The 25,088-nt window shown below is 45.2% G+C and overlaps 1 protein-coding gene across 2 annotated transcripts in view; it reads right to left on the bottom strand.

Moving 5' to 3' along the window:
• Positions 1–1,449: 1,449 nt before the first annotated feature.
• LOC137180433 (spectrin beta chain, non-erythrocytic 1-like) overlaps positions 1,450–25,088 on the bottom strand; it is a 56,777-nt gene continuing 33,138 nt past the window's right edge. For both annotated transcript variants that reach the window (XM_067585799.1, XM_067585800.1), the window contains 25 exons: positions 24,816–25,088; positions 23,945–24,098; positions 22,824–23,694; positions 22,599–22,736; positions 21,733–22,489; positions 21,030–21,232; positions 20,707–20,797; positions 20,033–20,179; positions 19,512–19,775; positions 17,660–17,884; positions 17,191–17,280; positions 16,764–17,042; positions 16,526–16,656; positions 15,181–15,385; positions 14,146–14,520; positions 10,430–10,674; positions 9,509–9,647; positions 9,109–9,193; positions 7,813–8,009; positions 7,588–7,697; positions 7,364–7,412; positions 6,235–6,446; positions 5,973–6,146; positions 3,684–3,726; positions 1,450–3,357 (listed from right to left, as the gene is read on the bottom strand). The exon at positions 24,816–25,088 is cut by the window's right edge and continues 30 nt beyond it. In XM_067585799.1, the coding sequence (XP_067441900.1) occupies positions 3,148–3,357; positions 3,684–3,726; positions 5,973–6,146; positions 6,235–6,446; positions 7,364–7,412; positions 7,588–7,697; positions 7,813–8,009; positions 9,109–9,193; positions 9,509–9,647; positions 10,430–10,674; positions 14,146–14,520; positions 15,181–15,385; positions 16,526–16,656; positions 16,764–17,042; positions 17,191–17,280; positions 17,660–17,884; positions 19,512–19,775; positions 20,033–20,179; positions 20,707–20,797; positions 21,030–21,232; positions 21,733–22,489; positions 22,599–22,736; positions 22,824–23,694; positions 23,945–24,098; positions 24,816–25,088 (5,667 nt within the window). In that variant the 3' untranslated portion in view covers positions 1,450–3,147. The remainder of the gene's footprint in view (positions 3,358–3,683; positions 3,727–5,972; positions 6,147–6,234; positions 6,447–7,363; positions 7,413–7,587; positions 7,698–7,812; positions 8,010–9,108; positions 9,194–9,508; positions 9,648–10,429; positions 10,675–14,145; positions 14,521–15,180; positions 15,386–16,525; positions 16,657–16,763; positions 17,043–17,190; positions 17,281–17,659; positions 17,885–19,511; positions 19,776–20,032; positions 20,180–20,706; positions 20,798–21,029; positions 21,233–21,732; positions 22,490–22,598; positions 22,737–22,823; positions 23,695–23,944; positions 24,099–24,815) is intronic.

Here is a 25,088-nt window from a genome sequence, read left to right as displayed (position 1 = left end):
CTTTAACTACATCAAGCTCATAATACTTATGTACTTTTACTGCAATACTTTAACTACATCAAGCTCAGAATACTTATGTACTTTTACTGCAATACTTTAACTACATCAAGCTCAGAATACTTATGTACTTTTACTGCAGTACTTTAACTACATCAAGCTCAGAATACTTATGTACTTTTACTGCAATACTTTAACTACATCAAGCTCAGAATACTTATGTACTTTTACTGCAGTACTTTAACTACATCAAGCTCATAATACTTATGTACTTTTACTGCAATACTTTAACTACATCAAGCTCATAGCACTTATGTACTTTTACTGCAATACTTTAACTACATCAAGCTCATAATACTTATGTACTTTTACTGCAATACTTTAACTACATCAAGCTCATAATACTTATGTACTTTTACTGCAATACTTTAACTACATCAAGCTCAGAATACTTATGTACTTTTACTGCAATACTTTAACTACATCAAGCTCAGAATACTTATGTACTTTTACTGCAGTACTTTAACTACATCAAGCTCATAATACTTATGTACTTTTACTGCAATACTTTAACTACATCAAGCTCATAGCACTTATGTACTTTTACTGCAATACTTTAACTACATCAAGCTCATAATACTTATGTATTTTTACTGCAATACTTTAACTACATCAAGCTCAGAATACTTATGTACTTTTACTGCAGTACTTTAACTACATCAAGCTCAGAATACTTATGTACTTTTACTGCAATACTTTAACTACATCAAGCTCAGAATACTTATGTACTTTTACTGCAGTACTTTAACTACATCAAGCTCATAATACTTATGTACTTTTACTGCAATACTTTAACTACATCAAGCTCATAATACTTATGTACTTTTACTGCAATACTTTAACTACATCAAGCTCATAATACTTATGTACTTTTACTGCAATACTTTAACTACATCAAGCTCATAGTACTTATGTACTTTTACTGCAGTACTTTAACTACATCAAGCTCATAATACTTATGTACTTTTACTGCAATACTTTAACTACATCAAGCTCATAATACTTATGTACTTTTACTGCAATACTTTAACTACATCAAGCTCATAATACTTATGTACTTTTACTGCAATACTTTAACTACATCAAGCTCATAATATTTATGTACTTTTACTGCAATACTTAAACTAACTTCCGCTTGTAAACAGTAACAGTGAGTAGAAGGTGGATCAGCAGGTTAATCTTTAATAACAAACAGCTGGAGGATTCAGAGCCGCTGCTTATTTTACTGCAATACTTTAACTACATCAAGCTCATAGTACTTATGTACTTTTACTGCAGTACTTTAACTACATCAAGCTCATAATACTTATGTACTTTTACTGCAATACTTTAACTGAGGCTTGTTTTGATCCAAACACTCTCCAACAGGAAGGACAACAAACAAACATGGTGTAAAGTTTAAAAGCCTTTAATGACATCGCACATATTTGACAGAGAGAGAGCTTTAAAGTCTACAGGTGCAGTTTCATACATGAGAAAAGCCTTTATGGTCTAACTTCTGTTTAAATATTTGGCCTTAAACGGCCTGCAAAGGATTTTCTTCTTCTTCATTCCTATAGATGTAGTTCTGATTGTGCAGTAAGATGGCGTTAACTTCCATACATGTTCAGTACAATAGATATACAGTGACGGAGAGCAACACGAGTATCAAAGAGCAGAAAATCAGAGCGCAGCGCGGTGCGAAGAGCCGACGACAAGCAAGCAACCTTCATTTGTCCAGAGCTGTCTGCAGTACATGACGTACGTTTACCATTTAACATCAACGCTGTGTTTATAATACATATTGATCTTTATCATCTGTACTCGATCTGAAACTGATTAGAAACAAAGAAAACTGAGAAAAATATTTTTAAAAAAAAGAAGAGAAGATTTGTAGTTTCTGGTGAGTTTTTCAGGCGACGCTCTGAGCCTGATGAAGCATGCAAGTGGACATTTTACATCATACTCCTCCTCGAAGGTGATTGGCTTAGAGGGGGGAAATGGTTGCTGAGCAGCAGAAGACAAACAAACAAAAAGTAAAAATAATAAAACAAAAATGCACTATTGGTCCAATTTCTCAACGGCAGAGGAAGAATGTAGGTTGTCTCTTAAGACACCCTCACAAAATTGAGGAAACGTTCAATAACTCAGACCTGTTTCAAAAAGTAAACAAAAATAAACAATGTTGGAAAAAACAAAAACAAAACAACAAATAAAGAAAATGAAGTGTGTGGTCCCTGCTGATGTCACCGAGACGTTTCAGACGTGATGTAACAACAGTTCGTCGACGATGAACCGCTGTTACATCACAACGTCTAAACCGAAAAACCGCCGCAGTTTTTCGTTCTTGGGCGCAGTTTGTGTTCGACCCGAGCGATGCAACACGAAGAAAATCAAACCAAATATAAAAAAAAAACAAGAAGAAAGAAAACAAAACGCACGGTGAATAAACACACACACACACACACAAAAAAAACAACAACCCGACGTCGCACTTTGGTGAAACTTTTACCGTTTTCTGCTCCTCGCTGTTGTCAGCCGTCGACGCCGTCATCGGCTGCTCGGCGGTGATGTCACAGCCAGGTTTGTTTGTTTTCTGTTATGAAATCTTTGATCTTGTATGAGGATCGTCTAAAACACTTACAGAGCACGTTACGCCCTTCAAGACGGATTACTGGATCTCGTAGCCTCGCTAACGTCCGCTCAGAATCTCTTTGAAAAAAAAGTAAAGATTCAGAAATCGGAGACATTTATTGACGCGATATTTCACATTAAACGTCTGTAATGCTGCAGACGGGTTTGTATGAACAGGAAACGTCGGCAAAACTTGCGTGTGAGACTTGACGAAGGTTTTATCTGAGCGACGGATTCACCTGAACGCCGCTTTTAACGTGCAGTTTCAGAGACTGCAGCTTCATTTCTCAGGTAAAGACGGTTCTACAGCTGAAAGCAGCTAAAGTCTGAACGCGCTCTGAAGCAGATTCCAGTTGTGAGTTTGCAGCTGACGGCGGTTAACGAGAAATTAAACGTACTGAAGCTAAATATGACTCGTGCTGCTTCAGAGCGCGTCAGATTCTCTGAGTCAGTTTCACCAAAGCGCTTCGTGTTTCTTTACTGCTTCTTCTTGCTGAACAAGCTGAAGCGTTTCTCCTTGTCCTTCTCTTTGTCCTTCTCTCTCTTGCCGGGACTTGACTCGGTGGCGAGCGTGACGGCGGCCGGCAGCGTCTGAGCGCGGCCTGACGCCGGCGTGCCGGGGTTGCTGCTCTGCACGTCGGCGGCGCCGGCGTTCAGGATGGCCTGGATCCAGGTGCTCATCTCCTCCTGCAGGGGGGGCGACACACGTCAGACAGCTGCAGATTCATTTAGCTCTACGTCATTCAACTACAGAAGCCTGGAGAGGCCAAACGAAACTACAGTTGAGACTATGAAATATTTGTATAAATAAAATAAATAAATAAACAAAATGGAAACAAGTTTAAGTCAACATCATGAAATAACTTTGCTGTGATTGTAAGAACGTTTTAAACATCATCTGTGTCCATAATCAGCAAATCAAACCATTGATCACATAATTAATTAATTACAATCATCATTCATTACATCTTATATATATTTGTGCTGTTTTATCATTAAAGAATCAGACTCACTTCATCTTTGGCTTGGAACAGATATTCATTTCCATCAGTGAGTCTGAAAAAAAAAAACACAGAAGTTTAATGTTCATGCTGACAAGCGCAGCACATGCCTGTTACCATGGTTACCACATGATGTTACAGAAATGTACTGTACAGAGAGCCGAAGTCAAACCAGAACTCCTCATTAAAAAGCTCTTAATGGGAGCTGTAGGTCTTTTAATGGGAGCTGTAGTTCGTTTAATGGGAGCTGTAGTTCTTTTAATGGGAGCTGTAGTTCTTTTAATGGGAGCTGTAGGTCTTTTAATGGGAGCTGTAGTTCGTTTAATGGGAGCTGTAGTTCTTTTAATGGGAGCTGTAGTTCTTTTAATGGGAGCTGTAGTTCTTTTAATGGGAGCTGTAGGTCTTTTAATGGGAGCTGTAGTTCGTTTAATGGGAGCTGTAGTTCTTTTAATGGGAGCTGTAGTTCTTTTAATGGGAGCTGTAGTTCGTTTAATGGGAGCTGTAGTTCGTTTAATGGGAGCTGTAGTTCTTTTAATGGGAGCTGTAGTTCGTTTAATGGGAGCTATAGGTCTTTTAATGGGAGCTGTAGTTCTTTTAATGGGAGCTGTAGTTCTTTTAATGGGAGCTGTAGGTCTTTTAATGGGAGCTGTAGTTCTTTTAATGGGAGCTGTAGGTCTTTTAATGGGAGCTGTAGTTCTTTTAATGGGAGCTGTAGTTCTTTTAATGGGAACTGTAGGTCTTTTAATGGGAGCTGTAGTTCTTTTAATGGGAGCTGTAGTTCGTTTAATGGGAGCTGTAGGTCTTTTAATGGGAGCTGTAGGTCTTAAAATGGGAGCTGTAGGTCTTTTAATGGGAGCTGTAGGTCTTAAAATGGGAGCTGTAGGTCTTTTAATGGGAGCTGTAGGTCTTAAAATGGGAGCTGTAGTTCTTTTAATGGGAGCTGTAGTTCTTTTAATGGGAGCTGTAGGTCTTAAAATGGGAGCTGTAGGTCTTTTAATGGGAGCTGTAGTTCTTTTAATGGGAGCTGTAGTTCGTTTAATGGGAGCTGTAGTTCGTTTAATGGGAGCTGTGGGTCTTTTAATGGGAGCTGTGGGTTTTTTAATGGGAGCTGTAGTTCTTTTAATGGGAGCTGTAGGTCTTTTAATGGGAGCTGTAGTTCTTTTAATGGGAGCTGTAGTTCGTTTAATGGGAGCTGTAGTTCTTTAAATGGGAGCTGTAGGTCTTAAAATGGGAGCTGTAGGTCTTTTAATGGGAGCTGTAGGTCTTAAAATGGGAGCTGTAGGTCTTTTAATGGGAGCTGTAGGTCTTAAAATTGGAGCTGTAGTTCTTTTAATGGGAGCTGTAGTTCTTTTAATGGGAGCTGTAGTTCTTTTAATGGGAGCTGTAGGTCTTAAAATGGGAGCTGTAGGTCTTTTAATGGGAGCTGTAGTTCTTTTAATGGGAGCTGTAGTTCGTTTAATGGGAGCTGTAGTTCGTTTAATGGGAGCTGTAGGTCTTTTAATGGGACCTTTGGGTTTTTTAATGGGAGCTGTAGTTCTTTTAATGGGAGCTGTAGGTCTTTTAATGGGAGCTGTAGTTCGTTTAATGGGAGCTGTAGTTCGTTTAATGGGAGCTGTAGTTCTTTTAATGGGAGCTGTAGTTCGTTTAATGGGAGCTGTAGATCGTTTAATGGGAGCTGTAGTTCTTTTAATGGGAGCTGTAGTTCGTTTAATGGGAGCTGTAGATCGTTTAATGGGAGCTGTAGTTCGTTTAATGGGAGCTGTAGTTCTTTAAATGGGAGCTGTAGTTCTTTTAATGGGAGCTGTAGTTCTTTAAATGGGAGCTGTAGTTCGTTTAATGGGAGCTGTAGTTCGTTTAATGGGAGCTGTAGTTCTTTAAATGGGAGCTGTAGTTCTTTTAATGGGAGCTGTAGTTCGTTTAATGGGAGCTGTAGTTCTTTTAATGGGAGCTGTAGTTCGTTTAATGGGAGCTGTAGTTCGTTTAATGGGAGCTGTAGTTCTGTGCTCTGAGGATAGAAATTAAACTCCAGGAACACACTTCATGTTTTCACAGAGCGATGAGAGTGTTGTTGTAGTGTTGAGTTACAGAAGCTAGACAGGAAGTGATGTCATGACTTCAGCTCTGCTTATAGGATCACTTAAATAACAGTCAGCAGGTGAATTTAATGGTCGTTTATCTTTTCACACCTCTTCAAGCGTACCTCTTTTAATCAATTTTCTCTCCAATAGTTCAGTCCAGCAGACGATTACAGATCGTATGTTTGCATATTTGCAGGCAGTTTAAATAAACAGTTGTTGTTACCTGAGTTTGAAGACATGTTTCTTCTTCTTGTATTCTGAGGCCACGTCACATGTGGCGTCCTTCAGGCCGACGGGCAGCTCGTTGTGGTACGGGACGCCCTGAGCCGCCGCCTTGCTGTCCTTATAGAAACCCATCTCCTGGTTGTTGATGACACAGTACACGTTGTGCCATGACCTGCCAATCAGAGAGCAGCGGGATCAATAAGTGAACAGAGGAGTGAGAGCTCCTGTGAAGGCTGCAGCGCAGGATCTCTGAGGGTCACCTGTTGGACGCCTTCTTGTTATGCCCCTCCCACTCGTGTTTGCGGTGCAGGAGGCCTTCGAGCTGCGACGACGAGTCCTGGTTCTTGGAGGGCAGCGTGCTGGACTGGCTGGTTTTACTCTTCCTGCCGGAGGTCGGCGAGGGGGTGGGGCTCGGCTCCTTGGAGCTCCGCTCCGCCACGCCGTTCACCAGATCTCCACCGTCCACGCCGTCCTGAGCAATGTGATTTATTTATGAGGGAGAGTTAAAGACACGCTGACCACACGACTGAAGCTGCTACTGACTGAAAGTTATAATATATATAATATAAACCTCTTCTGTGTCTGAACTCAAAGTGTCTTCAAAACATCAAATATAGAAACTAGAAAACATTATGTTCAGTATTTTTAACTCCGTCCTGCTCAGGATAAAAACTGATGCCGTTACTTCACTGACAAACATAAAATCACCAAATGCAACAAGCTAATTTAACAGCATGTTAGCTAACTATGTAATGTTAGCATTAAGTTGGATCCTTCTCTATTTTTTTCCTGCATCTTGCTAATGCTAATGCTAGCAACAAATGTATTTATAACAGACTGAAGGTAAAGTTTTATCTGCCCAGTAACACTTGAACATTTCACTCTTTTACTTGGATTTTTATTTCACATTTAGCAGATGAACACAGGCGAGTCTGTTAGCTTAAGAAGTTAAATTAACCGGAGGAGAAGCAGCCTGTTTGCTTTTACACTTTGGGGCAGAAAAGGAAGTGATGCACCTCACGTCTGGGGATCCTACTCTCTTCCTATTGGCTGGCAGGCCTCGGATGACGTGATAATGCTAACATCAACATGCTAGCATTATCACTGTGAACATGTTAGCTGTAAACTCTTCACCTTGTTCTGATCCTGACGTAAACATCCGAAAACTATTAACAGTTTTAAATTCTGAACCAAATCAATTTTTTTGGACTTAATGTTGATATTTTGCTCGTCCGTCTGCAGTTTGAGAAGTTCTGAGGTCAGATTTCCATCATGGCTACTGTCAGTTTGTTTTAACGTTACTGCAGCAGCAACACGTTTGAGTGTATTGATCAGGAACTGATCGGGTGATCGGAGTCGATCTGTGAGGGTGTGAGTGTGCGTACTGACCGGAGGAGAGTCCTGGTCCGACGGGAGTCCGTTCTGATTGATGACTCCGCTGCAGAGACAGAAACGTATTAAATTATAATTTTATAGTTTCAGTTAATAATGTTTGACAGCTGAGAGCTGCAGTTCCTCTGCTGACCACCAGGTGCTGCTGTGATCACACTGACTGTACTGAAAGAACAAACTTTTAATTTTTACTGTCAACAGATGGTTTCCTGAGCTTTCACCTCTGCTGCTGTGGTGACTCCTCCTGCTCAATCACAGCTGGCTCTGGAGTCGGCGGCTTCCTCCTCCTCTCCTCTTCCTCCTGCTGCCTCCTCACCTCCAGCAGCTCCAACTGCAGACAGGTGGACAAGCACGAAGGTTAACTTACAATAATAACACTCATCATCATCATCATCATCATCATCATCGTCGTCATCTCGCAGGTGTTTGAATCTCTCGCCGCTCACCGTAGTCAGCCTCTCCAGCGCGGAGAAGCGCTCCTCCCAGGTGGCGGCGGATTTCTCGAAGGCCTCGTGGCGTTTGATGAGCTTCTCCACCTCGTCCACGCTCTGACCCATCTCCCTGCTGGACAGGTAGGGCTCCTGACCCAGCAACCAGGCCTCGGCCACGCCGGCATCCCGGGAGAACTGGTGCACCTCCAGGACTGAGGAAGAGGAGGGTTACAGTCACTGCACAGTCACCCAGCATCTAAAGTCCCACTGAAAACACATTTATCATCTTCCTCATACAGGAAGCACTGAGAACAGACTGGTTCAACAACATCTGTGGCGTTAATTTCTTGTATTTCTTGATGTAATATGATGTAATTTTCTCAGGAAAGTTCAGCTCCTTGTGAACATTCATCACAGAGTTCATGCAGTTAAGACAGTTTGTTGAATCCGACTTAAATATCGTACAAACAAACCTCACAGAGAAAAATCAGAGTTTATGGATAAAAATACCTAAATGTTCTTGCATGAGGTCCTGTGTGTTTTTTCCATGTATTGTTAATAGATTTTAATATTAAAAGGAAGAATAAAGGTCAGAAACGCTCCTGTCTGGGCGTCAGCGTCTGTGTTTGATTGACAGTGCTGCTACAGAGAGTGATGCATTCTGGGTTGTTTGTAGCATTAATGCGAGTTTCCTCCAGTCTGTGAGAGTCAGTCACTACTGAAAGTGTTTGTTAGCTCAGTTTAACCTTCTGAAGGCTCCTGAGACGTGTTTTTACGTTTTTACTGCAGAAACCCAGCGAGGAGGAGGAAGAATCACTGCTGGCACTGAGGATGAGGAGCTCCGATCGGTGACAGCAGAGAGTGACGTAACGGAGGCATCTTATAATCAGAACAATACTCTGCTCCTCTTCTGCACATTTGACAAAAACGTAATTTATGCAATTAAAGCGTCTATAATCAATATTTCTCTCCTCCACAGTCTGATCTATGTGTGTGATGTGTTATTGGCTCGTTGTTTATCTGTCCGGCTGCAGCTACACTGTTCTGGTTCACTCTCAGCGTCTCAACGCGTCGTTTTCAGAGAAAAAGATGTTTTTAATTAAAGTCTGAGCTGATGAGTGGATGTGACTGAAGCGCCAGCGGTGTTCCCTGATTGGTCGGCTGAGGAGAAGCTCGCTCTGACTCGTCGCTGCAGCTGACCTCTGTGACCTCTGTGACCTCTGGTCTGTCGTGTCTCCATCAGATCAGAAGTGTGGGCTCATTCTAGTGTTCGCGTTTTAAACTGCACAATAAAAAAGGGTCAAATCTTACTGAGTCGTAGCCACTCCCATCGATCCTCCCACTTGTCAATCATCTCTTTCCTCTTGTCCGTCAGCTGCAGCAGTTTCTCCTTAATCTGAACAAACAAACAACGATTATCTTCAAAACGTGAACAATGATGTTTGTTTTTTCTCTGCTGTCGTCCTGCAGACACACCTGAGCTGCCTGCATGTCACATGACTGCAGACTGATAAAAAAAATAATGTTTCCAAAACATGAAATTGTAGATTTCAGCTTTAAAACATCATTTAGATTCATGTCTATGGAGGTACTTTTGTGTGTCTCCATACATGTCGAGTAATAAAAATGTACTGAAAATATATAAGTGACTTGTTCCAAAACACAAATAACTTCCAGATGGGTTTAGAGTCAGTGTGTAAACGGTCCTCACCTCCTCTGAAGCGTAGTGTTTTCTGGCCAGCAGCGACTTCCCGAGCTCGATGCAGGCGGTGAAGCTGTCGTTTCGGGCGTCGATCTCTGCTTTGATGCCCTGATGGTTGTTCATCAGCAGCTCCACTGACGACACGTCCCTGATCGCACACACATGAATCAATTCATCAGCAACTGTTTTGATTATCAAATGATCGTTTTTGTCAAAAAAAATGACAAAACGTTGCTGTTTTCAGCTCGCAGAATAAGACGGTTTAACAAACACTTTGCCATAAATGACAGTAATCTGAATATTTGAACTGTTTCACCATTAAAAATCCAAATCAAAACAACTTTATTGTCCATCTTTGTTGCACAAAAGTAGAAATTTGTCTTCAGATCAGATATAATATAACAACAACATTTAACTAAAATAATCATCAGATTAATTGATATACACTGAATTTATAGAAGACTAAAAGGTTGCAAAACCATCTTTAATAATGTGTTTTATTTTATAAGATTATCAATCTGCTGACAGATAAATGTAGTAACTGGAAATACTGAAGTACTTTTACTTTATTAAACTACTTGAACAGGAGCTGAAAGTCAATTTTAATTTTTAATGGACATCATTTATTTTATTGTATTCACGTTTTTTTTTCTTTCTGTCTTTTACCCATTATTTAGTTTTTTATTCTATTTTTTAAATTTAAAAAAAAATCTATTTTATTTTTTTTTCACTTCAGTTTTCATCATTTTTATTTCTGGTCAATTTAAGTTTCAAATTAATTTCCTGTAAAGCATTCTGAATTACACTAACTTATTAAATATTTGATTGATTGATTGATTGATTGAGTAAATATTCTTTGTTTCCTCCCAGCAGATGAGATGTAGTTTAGCAGTTAAGGTTAAAGCAGTAAAGCGGCGGTGGACTGTGTACCTGGGATTCTCCTGGGCCTCGATGAGCCGGATCACGTCGTCCATCCACAGCATCAGGTCTCGGACCATGCTGAAGAAACGGAACTTGTCCCCGGTGTCGATGAGGCGGAGCCTGCGTCCGTCGCAGGCCTCCAGCAGGCTCCTCCAGGCCTCCAGCACCTCGCTCTCCCGTCGCTGGATATCGTCCGCTTTGTCGCCGGCGTACGCCGACTGGAGGCGCGTGGCGTCGTCCTGCAGCTGCCTCACCTGCCACACACAGGGTCAAAGGTCAGAACCTGATTGAGCTAATAGCAGAGATCTATTTCTACCAAATGTAAAATCTGTGAACCTTCCTGTGTGGAGCTGCCTTTAGCTAACATGAGGTCAGAGATGCTGAGGAGCTAAAAACTGTGATTGATTGAGGAAACACTGAATCTTATCATGACTGACAAAGACCCTGTATTTAATCACATGATGATGGACGTAGATGCATTATGTTTGTTAAGCATTCTTTTTTATTTAGCTGAGAAATGTATTTTATAAGGTCCACACCACTCATCACCTCTGCTGAAATGTGGAGGCACAAATTATGCCAGCGGAGCAGCCGGGAACGTTCTAGAGGATCTGGGCACCATTACATTTATTCTTCTAACTTTCTGAGTCATTATTCTTCTTTTTTCACTTGTTGTTGTGCAGCATCTTCTGGTTGTTTTTTTCAAATTTCATGGGCATAAAATGCAAAAGTGTCCCCATAAGAGTCTGACCTGTGTCCCCATAAAGCAGGTTAGAGTCTGACCTGTGTCCCCATAAAGCAGGTTAGTCTGACCTGTGTCCTCATAAGAGTCTGACCTGTGTCCCCATAAAGCAGGTTAGAGTCTGACCTGTGTCCTCATAAGAGTCTGACCTGTGTCCCCATAAAGCAGGTTAGAGTCTGACCTGTGTCCCTATAAAGCAGGTTAGAGTCTGACCTGTGTCCCCATAAAGCAGGTTAGTCTGACCTGTGTCCCTATAAAGCAGGTTAGAGTCTGACCTGTGTCCCCATAAAGCAGGTTAGTCTGACCTGTGTCCCCATAAAGCAGGTTAGAGTCTGACCTGTGTCCCCATAAAGCAGGTTAGTCTGACCTGTGTCCCTATAAAGCAGGTTAGTCTGACCTGTGTCCCTATAAAGCAGGTTAGAGTCTGACCTGTGTCCCCATAAAGCAGGTTAGAGTCTGACCTGTGTCCCCATAAAGCAGGTTAGAGTCTGACCTGTGTCCCCATAAAGCAGGTTAGTCTGACCTGTGTCCCCATAAAGCAGGTTAGTCTGACCTGTGTCCCCATAAAGCAGGTTAGAGTCTGACCTGTGTCCCCATAAAGCAGGTTAGAGTCTGACCTGTGTCCCTATAAAGCAGGTTAGTCTGACCTGTGTCCCTATAAAGCAGGTTAGAGTCTGACCTGTGTCCCTATAAAGCAGGTTAGTCTGACCTGTGTCCCTATAAAGCAGGTTAGTCTGACCTGTGTCCCTATAAAGCAGGTTAGTCTGACCTGTGTCCCTATAAAGCAGGTTAGAGTCTGACCTGTGTCCCTATAAAGCAGGTTAGTCTGACCTGTGTCCCTATAAAGCAGGTTAGAGTCTGACCTGTGTCCCTATAAAGCAGGTTAGAGTCTGACCTGTGTCCCCATAAAGCAGGTTAGTCTGACCTATGTCCCCATAAAGCAGGTTAGAGTCTGACCTGTGTCCCCATAAAGCAGGTTAGAGTCTGACCTGTGTCCCCATAAAGCAGGTTAGAGTCTGACCTGTGTCCCTATAAAGCAGGTTAGTCTGACCTATGTCCCCATAAAGCAGGTTAGAGTCTGACCTGTGTCCCCATAAAGCAGGTTAGAGTCTGACCTGTGTCCCCATAAAGCAGGTTAGAGTCTGACCTGTGTCCCTATAAAGCAGGTTAGAGTCTGACCTGTGTCCCCATAAAGCAGGTTAGAGTCTGACCTGTGTCCCTATAAAGCAGGTTAGAGTCTGACCTGTGTCCCTATAAAGCAGGTTAGAGTCTGACCTGTGTCCCTATAAAGCAGGTTAGTCTGACCTGTGTCCCCATAAAGCAGGTTAGAGTCTGACCTGTGTCCCCATAAAGCAGGTTAGTCTGACCTGTGTCCCCATAAAGCAGGTTAGAGTCTGACCTGTGTCCCTATAAAGCAGGTTAGTCTGACCTGTGTTCCCATAAAGCAGGTTAGAGTCTGACCTGTGTCCCTATAAAGCAGGTTAGTCTGACCTGTGACCCCATAAAGCAGGTTAGAGTCTGACCTGTGTCCCCATAAAGCAGGTTAGAGTCTGACCTGTGTCCCTATAAAGCAGGTTAGAGTCTGACCTGTGTCCCCATAAAGCAGGTTAGTCTGACCTGTGTCCCCATAAAGCAGGTTAGAGTCTGACCTGTGTCCCCATAAAGCAGGTTAGAGTCTGACCTGTGTCCCCATAAAGCAGGTTAGAGTCTGACCTGTGTCCCTATAAAGCAGGTTAGAGTCTGACCTGTGTCCCCATAAAGCAGGTTAGTCTGACCTGTGTCCCTATAAAGCAGGTTAGTCTGACCTGTGTTCCCATAAAGCAGGTTAGAGTCTGACCTGTGTCCCCATAAAGCAGGTTAGAGTCTGACCTGTGTCCCTATAAAGCAGGTTAGAGTCTGACCTGTGTCCCCATAAAGCAGGTTAGAGTCTGACCTGTGTCCCTATAAAGCAGGTTAGTCTGACCTGTGTCCCCATAAAGCAGGTTAGAGTCTGACCTGTGTCCCCATAAAGCAGGTTAGAGTCTGACCTGTGTCCCTATAAAGCAGGTTAGTCTGACCTGTGTCCCCATAAAGCAGGTTAGAGTCTGACCTGTGTCCCTATAAAGCAGGTTAGTCTGACCTGTGTCCCCATAAAGCAGGTTAGTCTGACCTGTGTCCCTATAAAGCAGGTTAGTCTGACCTGTGTCCCTATAAAGCAGGTTAGAGTCTGACCTGTGTCCCCATAAAGCAGGTTAGTCTGACCTGTGTCCCCATAAAGCAGGTTAGTCTGACCTGTGTCCCTATAAAGCAGGTTAGTCTGACCTGTGTCCCTATAAAGCAGGTTAGTCTGACCTGTGTCCCCATAAAGCAGGTTAGTCTGACCTGTGTCCCCATAAAGCAGGTTAGTCTGACCTGTGTCCCTATAAAGCAGGTTAGTCTGACCTGTGTCCCTATAAAGCAGGTTAGAGTCTGACCTGTGTCCCTATAAAGCAGGTTAGTCTGACCTGTGTCCCCATAAAGCAGGTTAGTCTGACCTGTGTCCCTATAAAGCAGGTTAGTCTGACCTGTGTCCCTATAAAGCAGGTTAGAGTCTGACCTGTGTCCCCATAAAGCAGGTTAGAGTCTGACCTGTGTCCCCATAAAGCAGGTTAGAGTCTGACCTGTGTCCCTATAAAGCAGGTTAGAGTCTGACCTGTGTCCCTATAAAGCAGGTTAGTCTGACCTGTGTCCCTATAAAGCAGGTTAGAGTCTGACCTGTGTCCCCATAAAGCAGGTTAGAGTCTGACCTGTGTCCCTATAAAGCAGGTTAGTCTGACCTGTGTCCCCATAAAGCAGTTTAGAGTCTGACCTGTGTCCCCATAAAGCAGGTTAGTCTGACCTGTGTCCCTATAAAGCAGGTTAGAGTCTGACCTGTGTCCCTATAAAGCAGGTTAGTCTGACCTGTGTCCCTATAAAGCAGGTTAGAGTCTGACCTGTGTCCCTATAAAGCAGGTTAGAGTCTGACCTGTGTTCCCAGGGCCTGGATGTCGTGTTCGAAGGTGGTGTGCATCCTCTGCAGCGTCTCCACCGTGTTCTGGTCGCGGCCCACCTCCTCCGGGAGCTTCTTCTGCTTGTCCACAATGCGTCCCAGGATCTCCTTGGCGTCGTGGTAGAACTTGTGGAGCTCAAAGGAGGCGGCGAGGATCTGCGTCCGGGTGTCGATGAGCTCCAGTAGGTCGGCCCAGGCCTCGTTCAGCCCATCCTTCCACTCCGCCACTGTGGCCGCGTCGCCGTGCCCGGCGTTGATCAGCTCATCCGCCAGGCGGTTGACGGCATCCACGCGCTCCTGGCCAATGTTCCCCGTGTCCCGAGCGAACTCCCGGAAACGCTCCTGCAACATCTGAGTGCATATCACAGAGGTCAAAGGTCAGGAGAGGGAAACTGTTTTAAACATGTCAGTGTTTTGTCTCCACAGAATGCACGCTGGTAGTAAATAGTATTGATAATAGTATTGACTTATGTATTAACAGTAAAGTAATAATACTACTGCGTATTAATTATTCAATACTATCAAGTCATTGCAGTTGCTCATTTGGTAGCATTAGCAGGAACAGAACTAGTAATTGTACTATTACAGTGTGCTAGTAGCAGTATAAGTAATAATTATAAACTTTATTTATGTGGCACTTTTAAAGACACAGTGTAGTAGTCATAATACTACTACTAGCTGTAGCAGTACTGCTAACAGTCCTAGCTCAGCTTTTGTGAGCCAACTCTCTCAGTTCACAGTACTAACATTATAGTTTTATCAGTAGTACTTAAAGTTGTAACATTCCAGCTCTGTTTACAGTAGTACTAGTAAAGGTAGTATCAGTATTAGTACCAGTAGCAGAAGCATAATGTACTGTGACATGTTCATATTCTTGGACACCTCCTTCGTTCAGTAGTGGTAACAGTATCAGTAACAATATCAGTAGTATTGGTAGTAACAGCAGTAGTACCAGTTGTAGTATCAGTAGTAGTATCAGTAGTAGTATCAGTAGTACTCGCAGTAACGTACAGTGACGTGCTCGTAGTCCTGTCCCAGCTCGTGGGATCCGGCCACCACCTCCCTCTCGGCGATCCACTGCTCGAGGTCGTCGACCTCTCGGTTGAGCTGAAAGAGGCGCAGCCTCTCGTCCAGTTTGCCCCGCCTCTCCTCGGACAGGTCCTTCAGGCCAGCGTACAGCTTGTCCACCTGAGACTGACGCATGCTGATCCGCTCGCTGACACACACACACATACACACACACACAGTCCTGTTACCATGGCAATGACAAACCACTACGGCTGCACGAACTGGGCTGCACTGAAGCAACTGGTTCACGACGCCCCCTGTGGCCACAGGTGGTCATTACAGGATTAGAGAACATTGAATTTCCGTTTATAAAGTTATTTTGCTTTTGTGATAAAACCACTGAAATGTGTCTGAGACGTGTTTAAATGCAGGCATGTTGTTAAATGCAACACCCGCAGGCATGGACGGGCATTGTGGGTCCGGGCCCGCCCACTGAGTCATCTTTGCCCGCCGTGGACGAGCCTCCATCCCCGGAGTCGGACTAGCTAAATGTAATAGATATCAGAAGTTTCTTCAAGACAAACTGCAGCTGAGTCGTCAGAGGAGAGTTGCGGAGAGGAAACCAGCAGCGCAGGATTTATCAGTTCGGGCCAGACTGGTGTGGAGGATAACCCCACTGAGGCTAGCATCCATGCTAGTAGGCTAATAGCATGAATGCTAGCTCTGGGGACAGTGTTTTCAGAAGATTTCACACCATCTAACAACGCTGCCTACCACTCTACTGACGGTGAAGAGCCTACTGGCTATTTTATCTTTTAACGTCTCTGCTAAGCATTTTCAAACATTTGAAACTTGACCTCACTGCGTCTCTGTCGCGCTCTCTGCAGACGCAGACTTTGATCAGGTCCAACAGCCTCACTGTTACATGTATTTAACTGTGTATAAGTATTTCTGTTCTCTAATGGCTTTCTATTATTTCTATAATGGATCTGGATACTTATAGAAACATTAGCTCATATAAGCTACTGGTCATGAAGACAGAGTAAAGCTGGGTGTGTTGAACTGTCAGTTTTATTGGTTTTGACTTTAATATTTCATTTTTAAGCAGAAGATTGTGTTATTTCTCCTTCCAACAGATCAGAAAGTCTTGTTTTAAAGGATAGGTCTGTTTTTACTGACATGAATATAGTTTCTAATGTCTGGACCAGAACCTGAAGTTCTGGTTCTCTCTGTAAGCTGATGATGTGTCGTTGCTGTCAGACGTCTGTCAGCTTGTTGTTTTGCTTTATGACTGGTGAACATGTGACGTCAGTGTGTGTCCTCATGAACAACAGAAGTGTGTTCGTACCTCTCAGGGTGTCCGTCAGCCACCAGTCCTCTGCTGGTCTTGGACAGCTGGTGGACGGTCTCAGCGTAGTCCTCCACCGCCTGCTCCACGATCTGGTGCTTCTTCTGCATGGTGACGGCGCTCAGCTCGTCCTGAAACACACAGTCGCAACCGTTAATGTTCCAGCTCGTCGCTGCTCACATCACCACAACATCCCGCCATCTTATCTTCCGTTACAGTGCCCAGAAGCCCCGCCCACCTTGGCCTTCTCCTCTGACATCATGTAAAGCTCCTGCTCGCTCATCCACGCCTCCGCCTCGGCTGCGTCGAAGTAGTACTGCTGGGCCTTGTGCGCCTCTTCCAGCCTGCCGTGGCGGCGCTCCGCCTCTTCCATCAGCTGCCGCCACAGCTGCTGCAGGTCGGCCAGCCGCTGCCGGATGGTGTCGGCATCGGACGACTCGTCCTTCAGGAGGCTCTGACTGCGCTCCAGGATGTCGTCAATACGAGGCTGATGGCCCTGGATCTCCTTCTGCAGCGTCTGGAGGAGGAAGAGGAGGAGCTTATTTTCATTATCGATTCATCTGTTGATTATTTTCTCTGTTGATCGATCAGTTATTTGCAAATTTTTACATTTTTTCTTGAAAAACTGAAACTTTCTTGAAACTTTCACCAAACAGAAGTCTCACCTGATTCTTCTTGATGAGCAGCTGGACGGTCTGCAGGTTGTGTCCGTGGTCGGTCGACGTGGCGACGGCCATCCTCTCCTGAACCCACAGCTGGAGGACGGAAAGCAAACCACAGCGAGACTATAACACGCTCACAGACAGCAACGAGGATTCAAACAAGTGGCTCTGAAATTATTTACAGAGCGAGACAAACTAATGTTTTCAATAAACTAAAAACAACTGCCACTCAAGGTTGATTTGTTCTGGAGCTTTCAGCCCTGACACACAGTCTTCCCTAACTTACAGTTATCGAGGAGCTGAAGATGTTCAGCTGTGTGATGTTGAGGTGTGACATGGTCAAAAGCTCCAGAAAAAGTGAGTAAGTGACATTATTATTCAACATCCAATCGCAGCGTGACACATCATTTTAAACCTCGACACATTTATTCTCGGGGTCAGAGGTCGCTCAGCCTGTGGCGGCGGTACGTACGATCTCGTCCTCCACGTCTCGGTTGAACTGATGAACCTCTCTGGACGCCACCAGGAGGTTCTTTCGGCGGCGCAGCGGCTCCAGCAGTTCCTGGAACTTCCTCTCCACCAGCTGCCTCCGGCCGTCCACCTCGTCAGTGTCCTTCACCTCCTGACCGAGAGCCTTCACCTGGCTCTGCAGCTCCACCACCTCCCGCTGACGCACCTCCACCTGGTTCTCCAGCATCTGCAGGGGGAGGATACTAGTATTACTACACGTAACTAGGGATGCACGATATTGGATTTTTTGCTGATATCCGATATTTCTCACTGTGGCCGATACCGATATATGCACATATTTTACCAGCTGGCTGAGGAGACTATTACACATGCAGCATAGATTGTACTAAGTATGATCAATAAAGACAATATATGAAGGAAGAACTCAGGAAGACTGGAGTTCAGGAGCTCAGCATTAAAACTTTAATGAACCTGCCAAGTGGGAGCAGCAGTAGAGTTTTCTTTGAGTTTATTAGAACAGACAGGATTAATGTGGAGGATTTAATCTCTGGTCCTCATCTGGAGCAGAAGGTGGCGCTAATGCACCTCATACGCTGGTTGCCAACCGCCGTTATAAACCAAAAAGAAGTTTTTTTTCCCAACAGAGTGGTACATCCTGTCAGCCAAAAGTTTAGTTTCCTATCTGTGCAACTGAACACAGCAGCTTGTTGGATCCACATGGAGAGCCGAGGCTAACGTTAGCTGAGAGGCTAGCGGAGAGTTAGCTGCAGCATGACCAGAGGGAAGCACAGCCAGCTAGCCTCCCAGCTAACGTTAGCCCCGGCTCTCCTTGTGGATTCAACGAGAGCACCGAGCACCGGTTTGTTATTCAGGCTAAAGTGGGAAGTGAAATGCAGCCTGCGGAGGAAACCGTCGGGGTGACACAGTCAGGCGGCGGAGGAGAAGGCGACATATCGGCCTCTCATAGCAGAATTCGCTGATGCCGATATTTCATTTTAGAGCTTTTATCGGCCGATACCGATGACGTGCCGACAATATCGTGCATCCCTACACGTAACAGTACTACTACTTATACTACTGCAACTATAACAGTACTACTACTTATACTACTGCAACTATAACAGTACTACTACTGCCAGCACCAGCAGGGGGACGAGTCAGACTGACGCTGGTACAACTTAAACTTATGTTACTATGAGTGACAGTACTACTACTGATAGTAATACTACCTATACTACTACAATTATAACAGTACTGCTACCAGCAAGGGGAGCAGTAAAACTACTTCTAATACCAATACTGCTACTGATTGGATTCAATTTTATTGTCATTGAACAAGTAGAAGTACTTAACAACGATAATACAACTATATTATTGCTAAAGCTGAAAGTACTGCTACTACTCAGTGACAGAAGTACTTCACTTATGAAAAAGTATGAACATGTTGTAAAAATACTTCATTACAAGTAAGTCCTGCTTTCAAAGTTTTACTTAATAATGTTATCAGTAAAATGTACTTAAAGTATCTGAAGTAAAAGTACTTACTGTGCAGTGAATGTTTATTATTACATCTCATTGTACTTCATTAGATGATCACCAGTGATGCATTCATATAAAAGTAAGATCTAATGTACTTTATATACAGTTGGGTAGTTTAATGTAAAATACTGTTACAGTCAAAACCTGTTTGTGTGTAAAATTTGAATCTGTTATGTAACTTGTAACTAAAGCTTTCAGATAAATGTAGTAGAAGTACAAAGCAGAATGAAATGGAAATACTCAAACTTGTATTAAAGTACAGTACTTGTCCTTGTGCCACAGCTAGTACTACTGCAGTGATACAGTCGTGGTACCTGTTGTTTCTTGAGCAGGATGTTGACGGAGGTCAGGTCTTTGCCGTAGTCGTCGGACTGGATCTGGCCCTCCAGGCCGCCCAGCCACTTGTCGAGGTCGGCGCAACTCTGCGTGAACAACTCGGCCTTGTTGGCGTCGAACAGACACTGAGCTTTGGTCTGCGTGGTCGACTCCAGCTCCTCCCACATGCTTTGCAGCGCCGACAGCTTCTCCTTCACCACCGCCTCCGTCTCCGGCTTCTCCGACACCAGCAGCGTGCCGTCCTACAGCCAGACACCCGGGAAGAGTCGGGTCAAAGGTCAGTGAACGTAAACACATGTGGCTTCCTCACTGTTTCTAATCATGTGTGATGTGAAAGAGGTCCACAAAGAATTCTCATAATTTCTGAAGCTTTCTGCAGCTTTAGCTTTTTTAGCTTTTCTGAATTCATAGTTTTGGTTTTAAGGTGTTTGCAGAATGTATTTATTCATTGTATTTCATACACAGTGTTGTAAACTTTAGCAGAAACAACTCTCCGAACCTTCTGGATCTTATCCAGCCACTCCTTGTTGGACTGCAGCTCCGCCATGAAGGCCTGGTGCTTCAGCCACTTGCTGTGCAGGTTCCTGGCCTCGTCGTAGGACATGTCCTGAGCTGTTAGCATCTTCTCATTGATCCACAGGGACAGCTAGACACAAACACAAAATATTAGGTTTGATCGTAGGGTGGTGGGTACTAGTGGAAAGGTTATACAGGGTTCGTCCTCTGGGGAGCAGACCCAATGAACCCACCTCACCATCTTTACACTCACATCTTGCAAAGCAGGGTTTTATTGTGATATACATCATTTCTAAAGACATCAGAAGTCAACCCAACCGGTCAAAGCAGATGGCGTCCACCTAGAGTCCAGTTCTGCTTGAGGTTCCTTCCCGTTAAAGGGGAGTTTTTCCTGCTGCTGTCGCCAAGTGCTGCTCATTGTTGGGTCTCTATAAATCTAAGAGTACAGCCTTGACCTGCTCTATGTGAAAAGTGCCCTGAGATGACTTTTGTTGTGATTTGTCGCTATATAAATAAAATTGAATTAAATTGAATCATCCATTAAGTCACTTTGATTGGAAAGAAGCTAACGCTAACGCTAGCAAACAAACTAAAACCTGCCTTTTACATTTTATCTCTTTGTGATGTGTTGATGTTAGTGTTTGCTGTGCGACTGACCTCCTGGCAGTCCTGCAGGAACTTCTGCAGGTCTCTGTTGTCCTTCAGTCTCATCAGCAGCTCCACGGCAGCCTCCCTGTTCTTCTTATGTCTGAAACACAGAGGACAAAGTTAGAGCAGGAAGTCAACACTTTTAAAACATGTTTTAGGAGAATACAAGGACTCAGATTGGCTGGAAGGGAAATTAGTTGTTGAATTATTTACTTATAACTATGCCTACTGATGCAAGTAGTAAAGTAGTGTTTATTCCAAGTGACAAAGATAGTTTGAGGACACAAAGTCTATTAAAAGTCACTTTAATGTAAAACACAGCTGATGTCTACCTGTCGTCAATGGAAGTGACTCTCTCCTGGATACGTTCAGCGTTGATGTTTCCGTCGCTGGCCAGCCGCCTGCCGGCTTCCACCACGCTGTTGATCTTGTCCTCGTTTGCGTCCATGGTGGTCATGAAGTCTTCCTGCTTCTTGATGGCGGCCTCAGCGCCCTCCAGGGTGGTGGGCATCTCAGTGTGAGCCAGGACGTACTCCTGCAGGGCGAGGACATACAGTTCAATACTAGTACAGTAACTGGGGTGTGTTTGTCCTGCGGGTGGAACTAGACGAAAGCCATGGGGCCATTAAAATCTAAAAAGTTCATCCTCTGGGGAGCAGCAATGGGATCTGGAAATTTGATGCCAATCGATGCATTAGATTTTCAGATCTGTATGTTGTGTAAAATGACATTTAGTGCAGATGATAGAAAGATCAGAGGGTCACAAAAATCATCAGTAATGATTCTCTGAGGAACATCAACATCCACACACATCAGGAGAAAGCTTTCCTGCTCAGTAAATGTAAACAACATAAAGGTTTAAAATGATTGAACTTTGGGCATCAGCAAACTTTGGGTTTCTATTTAAAACAGAAAGATAAAAAAATCTATTTGTTTTCAGATCAGGTTCTCTGGTCAGTTGAGCTCCGGGGTCACGAGCTTGGGGTTAAACAGGTAACAGACACTAGACTGCGGTGAGGCGGATCTTCTGTTTACCTGGTTGTTGAGGAAGGCCTCGGCCTGCTTGGTGTCCCTGAGGAACAGCTGGTAAGCGTGGGACTGGGACAGCAGGTTCTGCCGATTCTCCCACATCTTGTGCAGCTCGTTCCAGCCGGTGTCGAGCGCCTGCAGCCGCTGTCGCAGGAACATGTACTGCGCGTCCGTCTGGCCTTGTGTCACCATCTCCCCCATGTCCCGCATCTTTTGGTAGTCCTCCTCGTAGTTCTGGATCTCATTCTTGATGCCTTCGTGTTGGGCCATGAGCTTCTCGGCCTCGGCCAGCGTGTTGGGCATGTCCTCGGAGGCAATGGCCGTCTGAGTGCGGGACAGCCAGGACTGGAAGTCGTCCAGTTCACGCAGGAACTGCTGCAGCTTCCTGGCCTCGCCAAGAGACTCCTCACGGTTCTTCAGAGTGTTCTTCATTTCCTCCCAGACGGCTGTGATCTCAGCCAGGCGGCCTGTGATGGCCTTTGCCTGGTCTGGGTGCTCCTCTGCCAGCCGCTGGGCCTCGCCTCGCAGGTCACCCAGCTTGTCCTCGATGGCGGCCAGGTCGCGCTCCATACCGGTCAGTTTGCGCTGCAGAGCCATGACCCCGGTGAGGTCATTGCCCAGCTCCTGGGTGGACTCAATGACCTTGGTCTTCTCTTTGATCCAGGATTTGGTCTCATTGCAGTCGAGGTGGTAGTTCTGCACACCCAGAGCAGAGTTCAGGGACTCCTTCTTCTGGTCCACCAGGTCACGGAACTGGCTCCACCTAGTGGCAGAGGAGAGACCATCCGTTTGAGGGTGCATTGATAGCTACAGTTTCATGGTGTTTCCCTAAAACATTCACTCAACGCAATCAGTTTTTTAATTGTTTGTACCTGTTGTTGAGTTTGTCCTGCTGGGTCTTGATGTCCTTCTCACTCGGGTGACCGTTGTGAATCAGCTGCCGGGCGATCTGGTTTACCACGGCAACACGAGATGCCTGGTTGTTCATCTCTGGCTCCAGACTCTCAAACCTATCAAGGACACAATCCACATGAATGCAATGGCCGCTGGAAGAGATGTACAATCATGAACAGGTAAGCAGCATGTTGTGGTCCTACCTGTGCTGTATGACCTCCAGGTCCTCCAGTTTTTCGGGGATCTCCATGCTGTTCAGCCACTGCTCCTTCTCATCAATCCAAACCTCACAGGCGTCGGCCTCACTGAACATCTTGTAGAGAGCCAGAGCGTCCTGCAGCGCCTGCTTCCTCAGCTTCGTCAGCTCTGCCACCTCCTTGTAGCGCTCCTCGATGCCCACCAGCCGCCCGCGCACCTCCTCTGACTCCGCCTCCTCTTTAGGCAGGGCGGCAGCCTGCTCGTGGAGCGAGTCGATGACGGGCCGATAGCTGGCCACCTCCGCTGCTGCGTCCTTGTGCTTCCTGACCAGAGCCTGGGTGGAGAACTCATCATGGCCGGTCTCTCCACTGGAGACGATGCGCAGTGCGTCCAGCGTCCAGGCATCAACATCATCCGCATCAGCCTGGAACTGGTGCAGCGCCAGAGCTTCCTCCAGCCTCTTCTTCCTCGCTGCTGCCAGCTGCTCCAGTGCTGCCCACTGAGCCTGGAGGTCAGTGATACGATCCTGGATCTTCGTGGCAGCAAAGTGGCCGGCCTGCACCATGGCCTGGCCCTCCGCAATGGTGTGCTGGAGGTGTCCGGCGCGGCCGCTCATCTCGTCCTCCAGGGCACGCTGCTCGCTGAGGAGGCGCAGCGCCCCTGTCAGGTCTTTTCCGTGCTCAAGAGAGGACAGGATCTGCTCCTTCTCACGGATCCAACCCTCCTCCTCGGCCATCTCCCAGAAGAACTTCCAGAGGCGACGAGACTCCTCCAGGCGGGCTCGGCGCTCTGCAGCAAGCTGGGTCAGCTCCTGGTAGCAGAACTCCAGGTGGGACACCCGATCCTGGATGACCTGAGGGTCGCAGGGCTTGTAGCCTGGACAGGAGGGACACCATCATTATCAGCACTGCAGCATTTTAAGGTTTGAATGACATTAAACTGTAGACTGCTGTCACAAACGTTCACTGCTTAGCCTCAAAGTAAAAATCATGACTAGTCTTTGTGCTCGTAACACTTCAAGATTCTCTGTTGTTGTCATTTGTAGTCAAGAACTACAGAAGACGGATAAGAATAGACAAAATATGGCTCTTCATTCCTGGGACAGATCATGCTGCATTCTGCTCACCACTTTCGGTCACAGAGAACTTGGTGGCGTTGGTGGTGACCGCCTTCACCCGGTCAGCCTGGATGGCAATGTCAGCCTCCACCAGAGCGTGTTTCTGCAGCAGGTCCTCCACACCCAACAGATGCTTCCCATAATCCTGAGACAGCAGCAGCATCTGGAAACCAAAGACAGACAGTTAGAACGGCTCTGATCGGCTTCCTGCTCGAGCGCGAGGACAAGAAGACGACCACTACAAAGAGTTTCCCTTTGTCCTGAGTGGGACCTTCTCATCCACAGTGTAGAGAGAAGACTGTGTGCTGCTGTTTATCAGAGGTGGGAAAGTTAACCCAACACACATTTATCAAACCAGCCAGTTAGTCCTCGTCCTTCTTTTCTCTTATGAAAGCGAAACAGTTTGAAAACATGTTAGATAAGAGATAAATCTCAACTTTGTCTACGTTTGTTTTCATGTGCTGCATTTTCTTTGTTGCATATTGTTGCACCGAGCTGGATGGTTGCATTTCTATCGGTTGTGGTAGCTGGTGGAAACATTTACTGTAACTACAGATGGTGAGAACACAGTTGTAGTGGGTGTTTTCTCACCATCAGCGACAACGGGGTAGCTAGTTTGTTTGTTTAGCTTCAGCATAGCAGCAGCTATTAATGCATTCAGTCATGCTCTAAAACCGAACATGGACAAGCAGCAAAAGATGAGATTCATGTTTTATTACTGGACACAGAGATTCAACTGATGTCCATCTCAAACATCCAACTAAGCAGATGATTTTCTAAAATCTTGGTCTCATCTTTTCTTTTTCTTTCACTTCGGTAAAGCTGGATGTAGTTATAGAAACATCAACACATCCGTCCGTCTCCGCCCTCGTCAGCGTACCTTCATCTCGTCCATCCAGTCCATGATGTAGAGCATCTCCTGGAAGACTCTCTGCAGGCCCAGGTTCATCTCCAGCCTCTGTCTGCGGGCCTTCAGCAGCTCCAGCAGGTACTCCCACAGCCGGATCACATTGTCCTTCCTGGCGGTGATGCGTTTGATGTCGTGGTAGTGCTCCACCTCCAGCTCCTTCGCCACGGCAACCACGGCCTGCACGCGCTCCTCGTACGCCGCGATGTCCGTCTCAATCGCCTCGTGCTTCTTGGTGGCTGCCTC

The sequence above is a fragment of the Thunnus thynnus genome, chromosome 3 (genome assembly GCF_963924715.1).
Source record: "Thunnus thynnus chromosome 3, fThuThy2.1, whole genome shotgun sequence".
Classification (NCBI taxonomy): domain Eukaryota; kingdom Metazoa; phylum Chordata; class Actinopteri; order Scombriformes; family Scombridae; genus Thunnus; species Thunnus thynnus.
The sequence above is the reverse complement of the archived record's forward strand: the minus strand, read 5'-3'. Positions and strand labels throughout refer to the sequence as shown.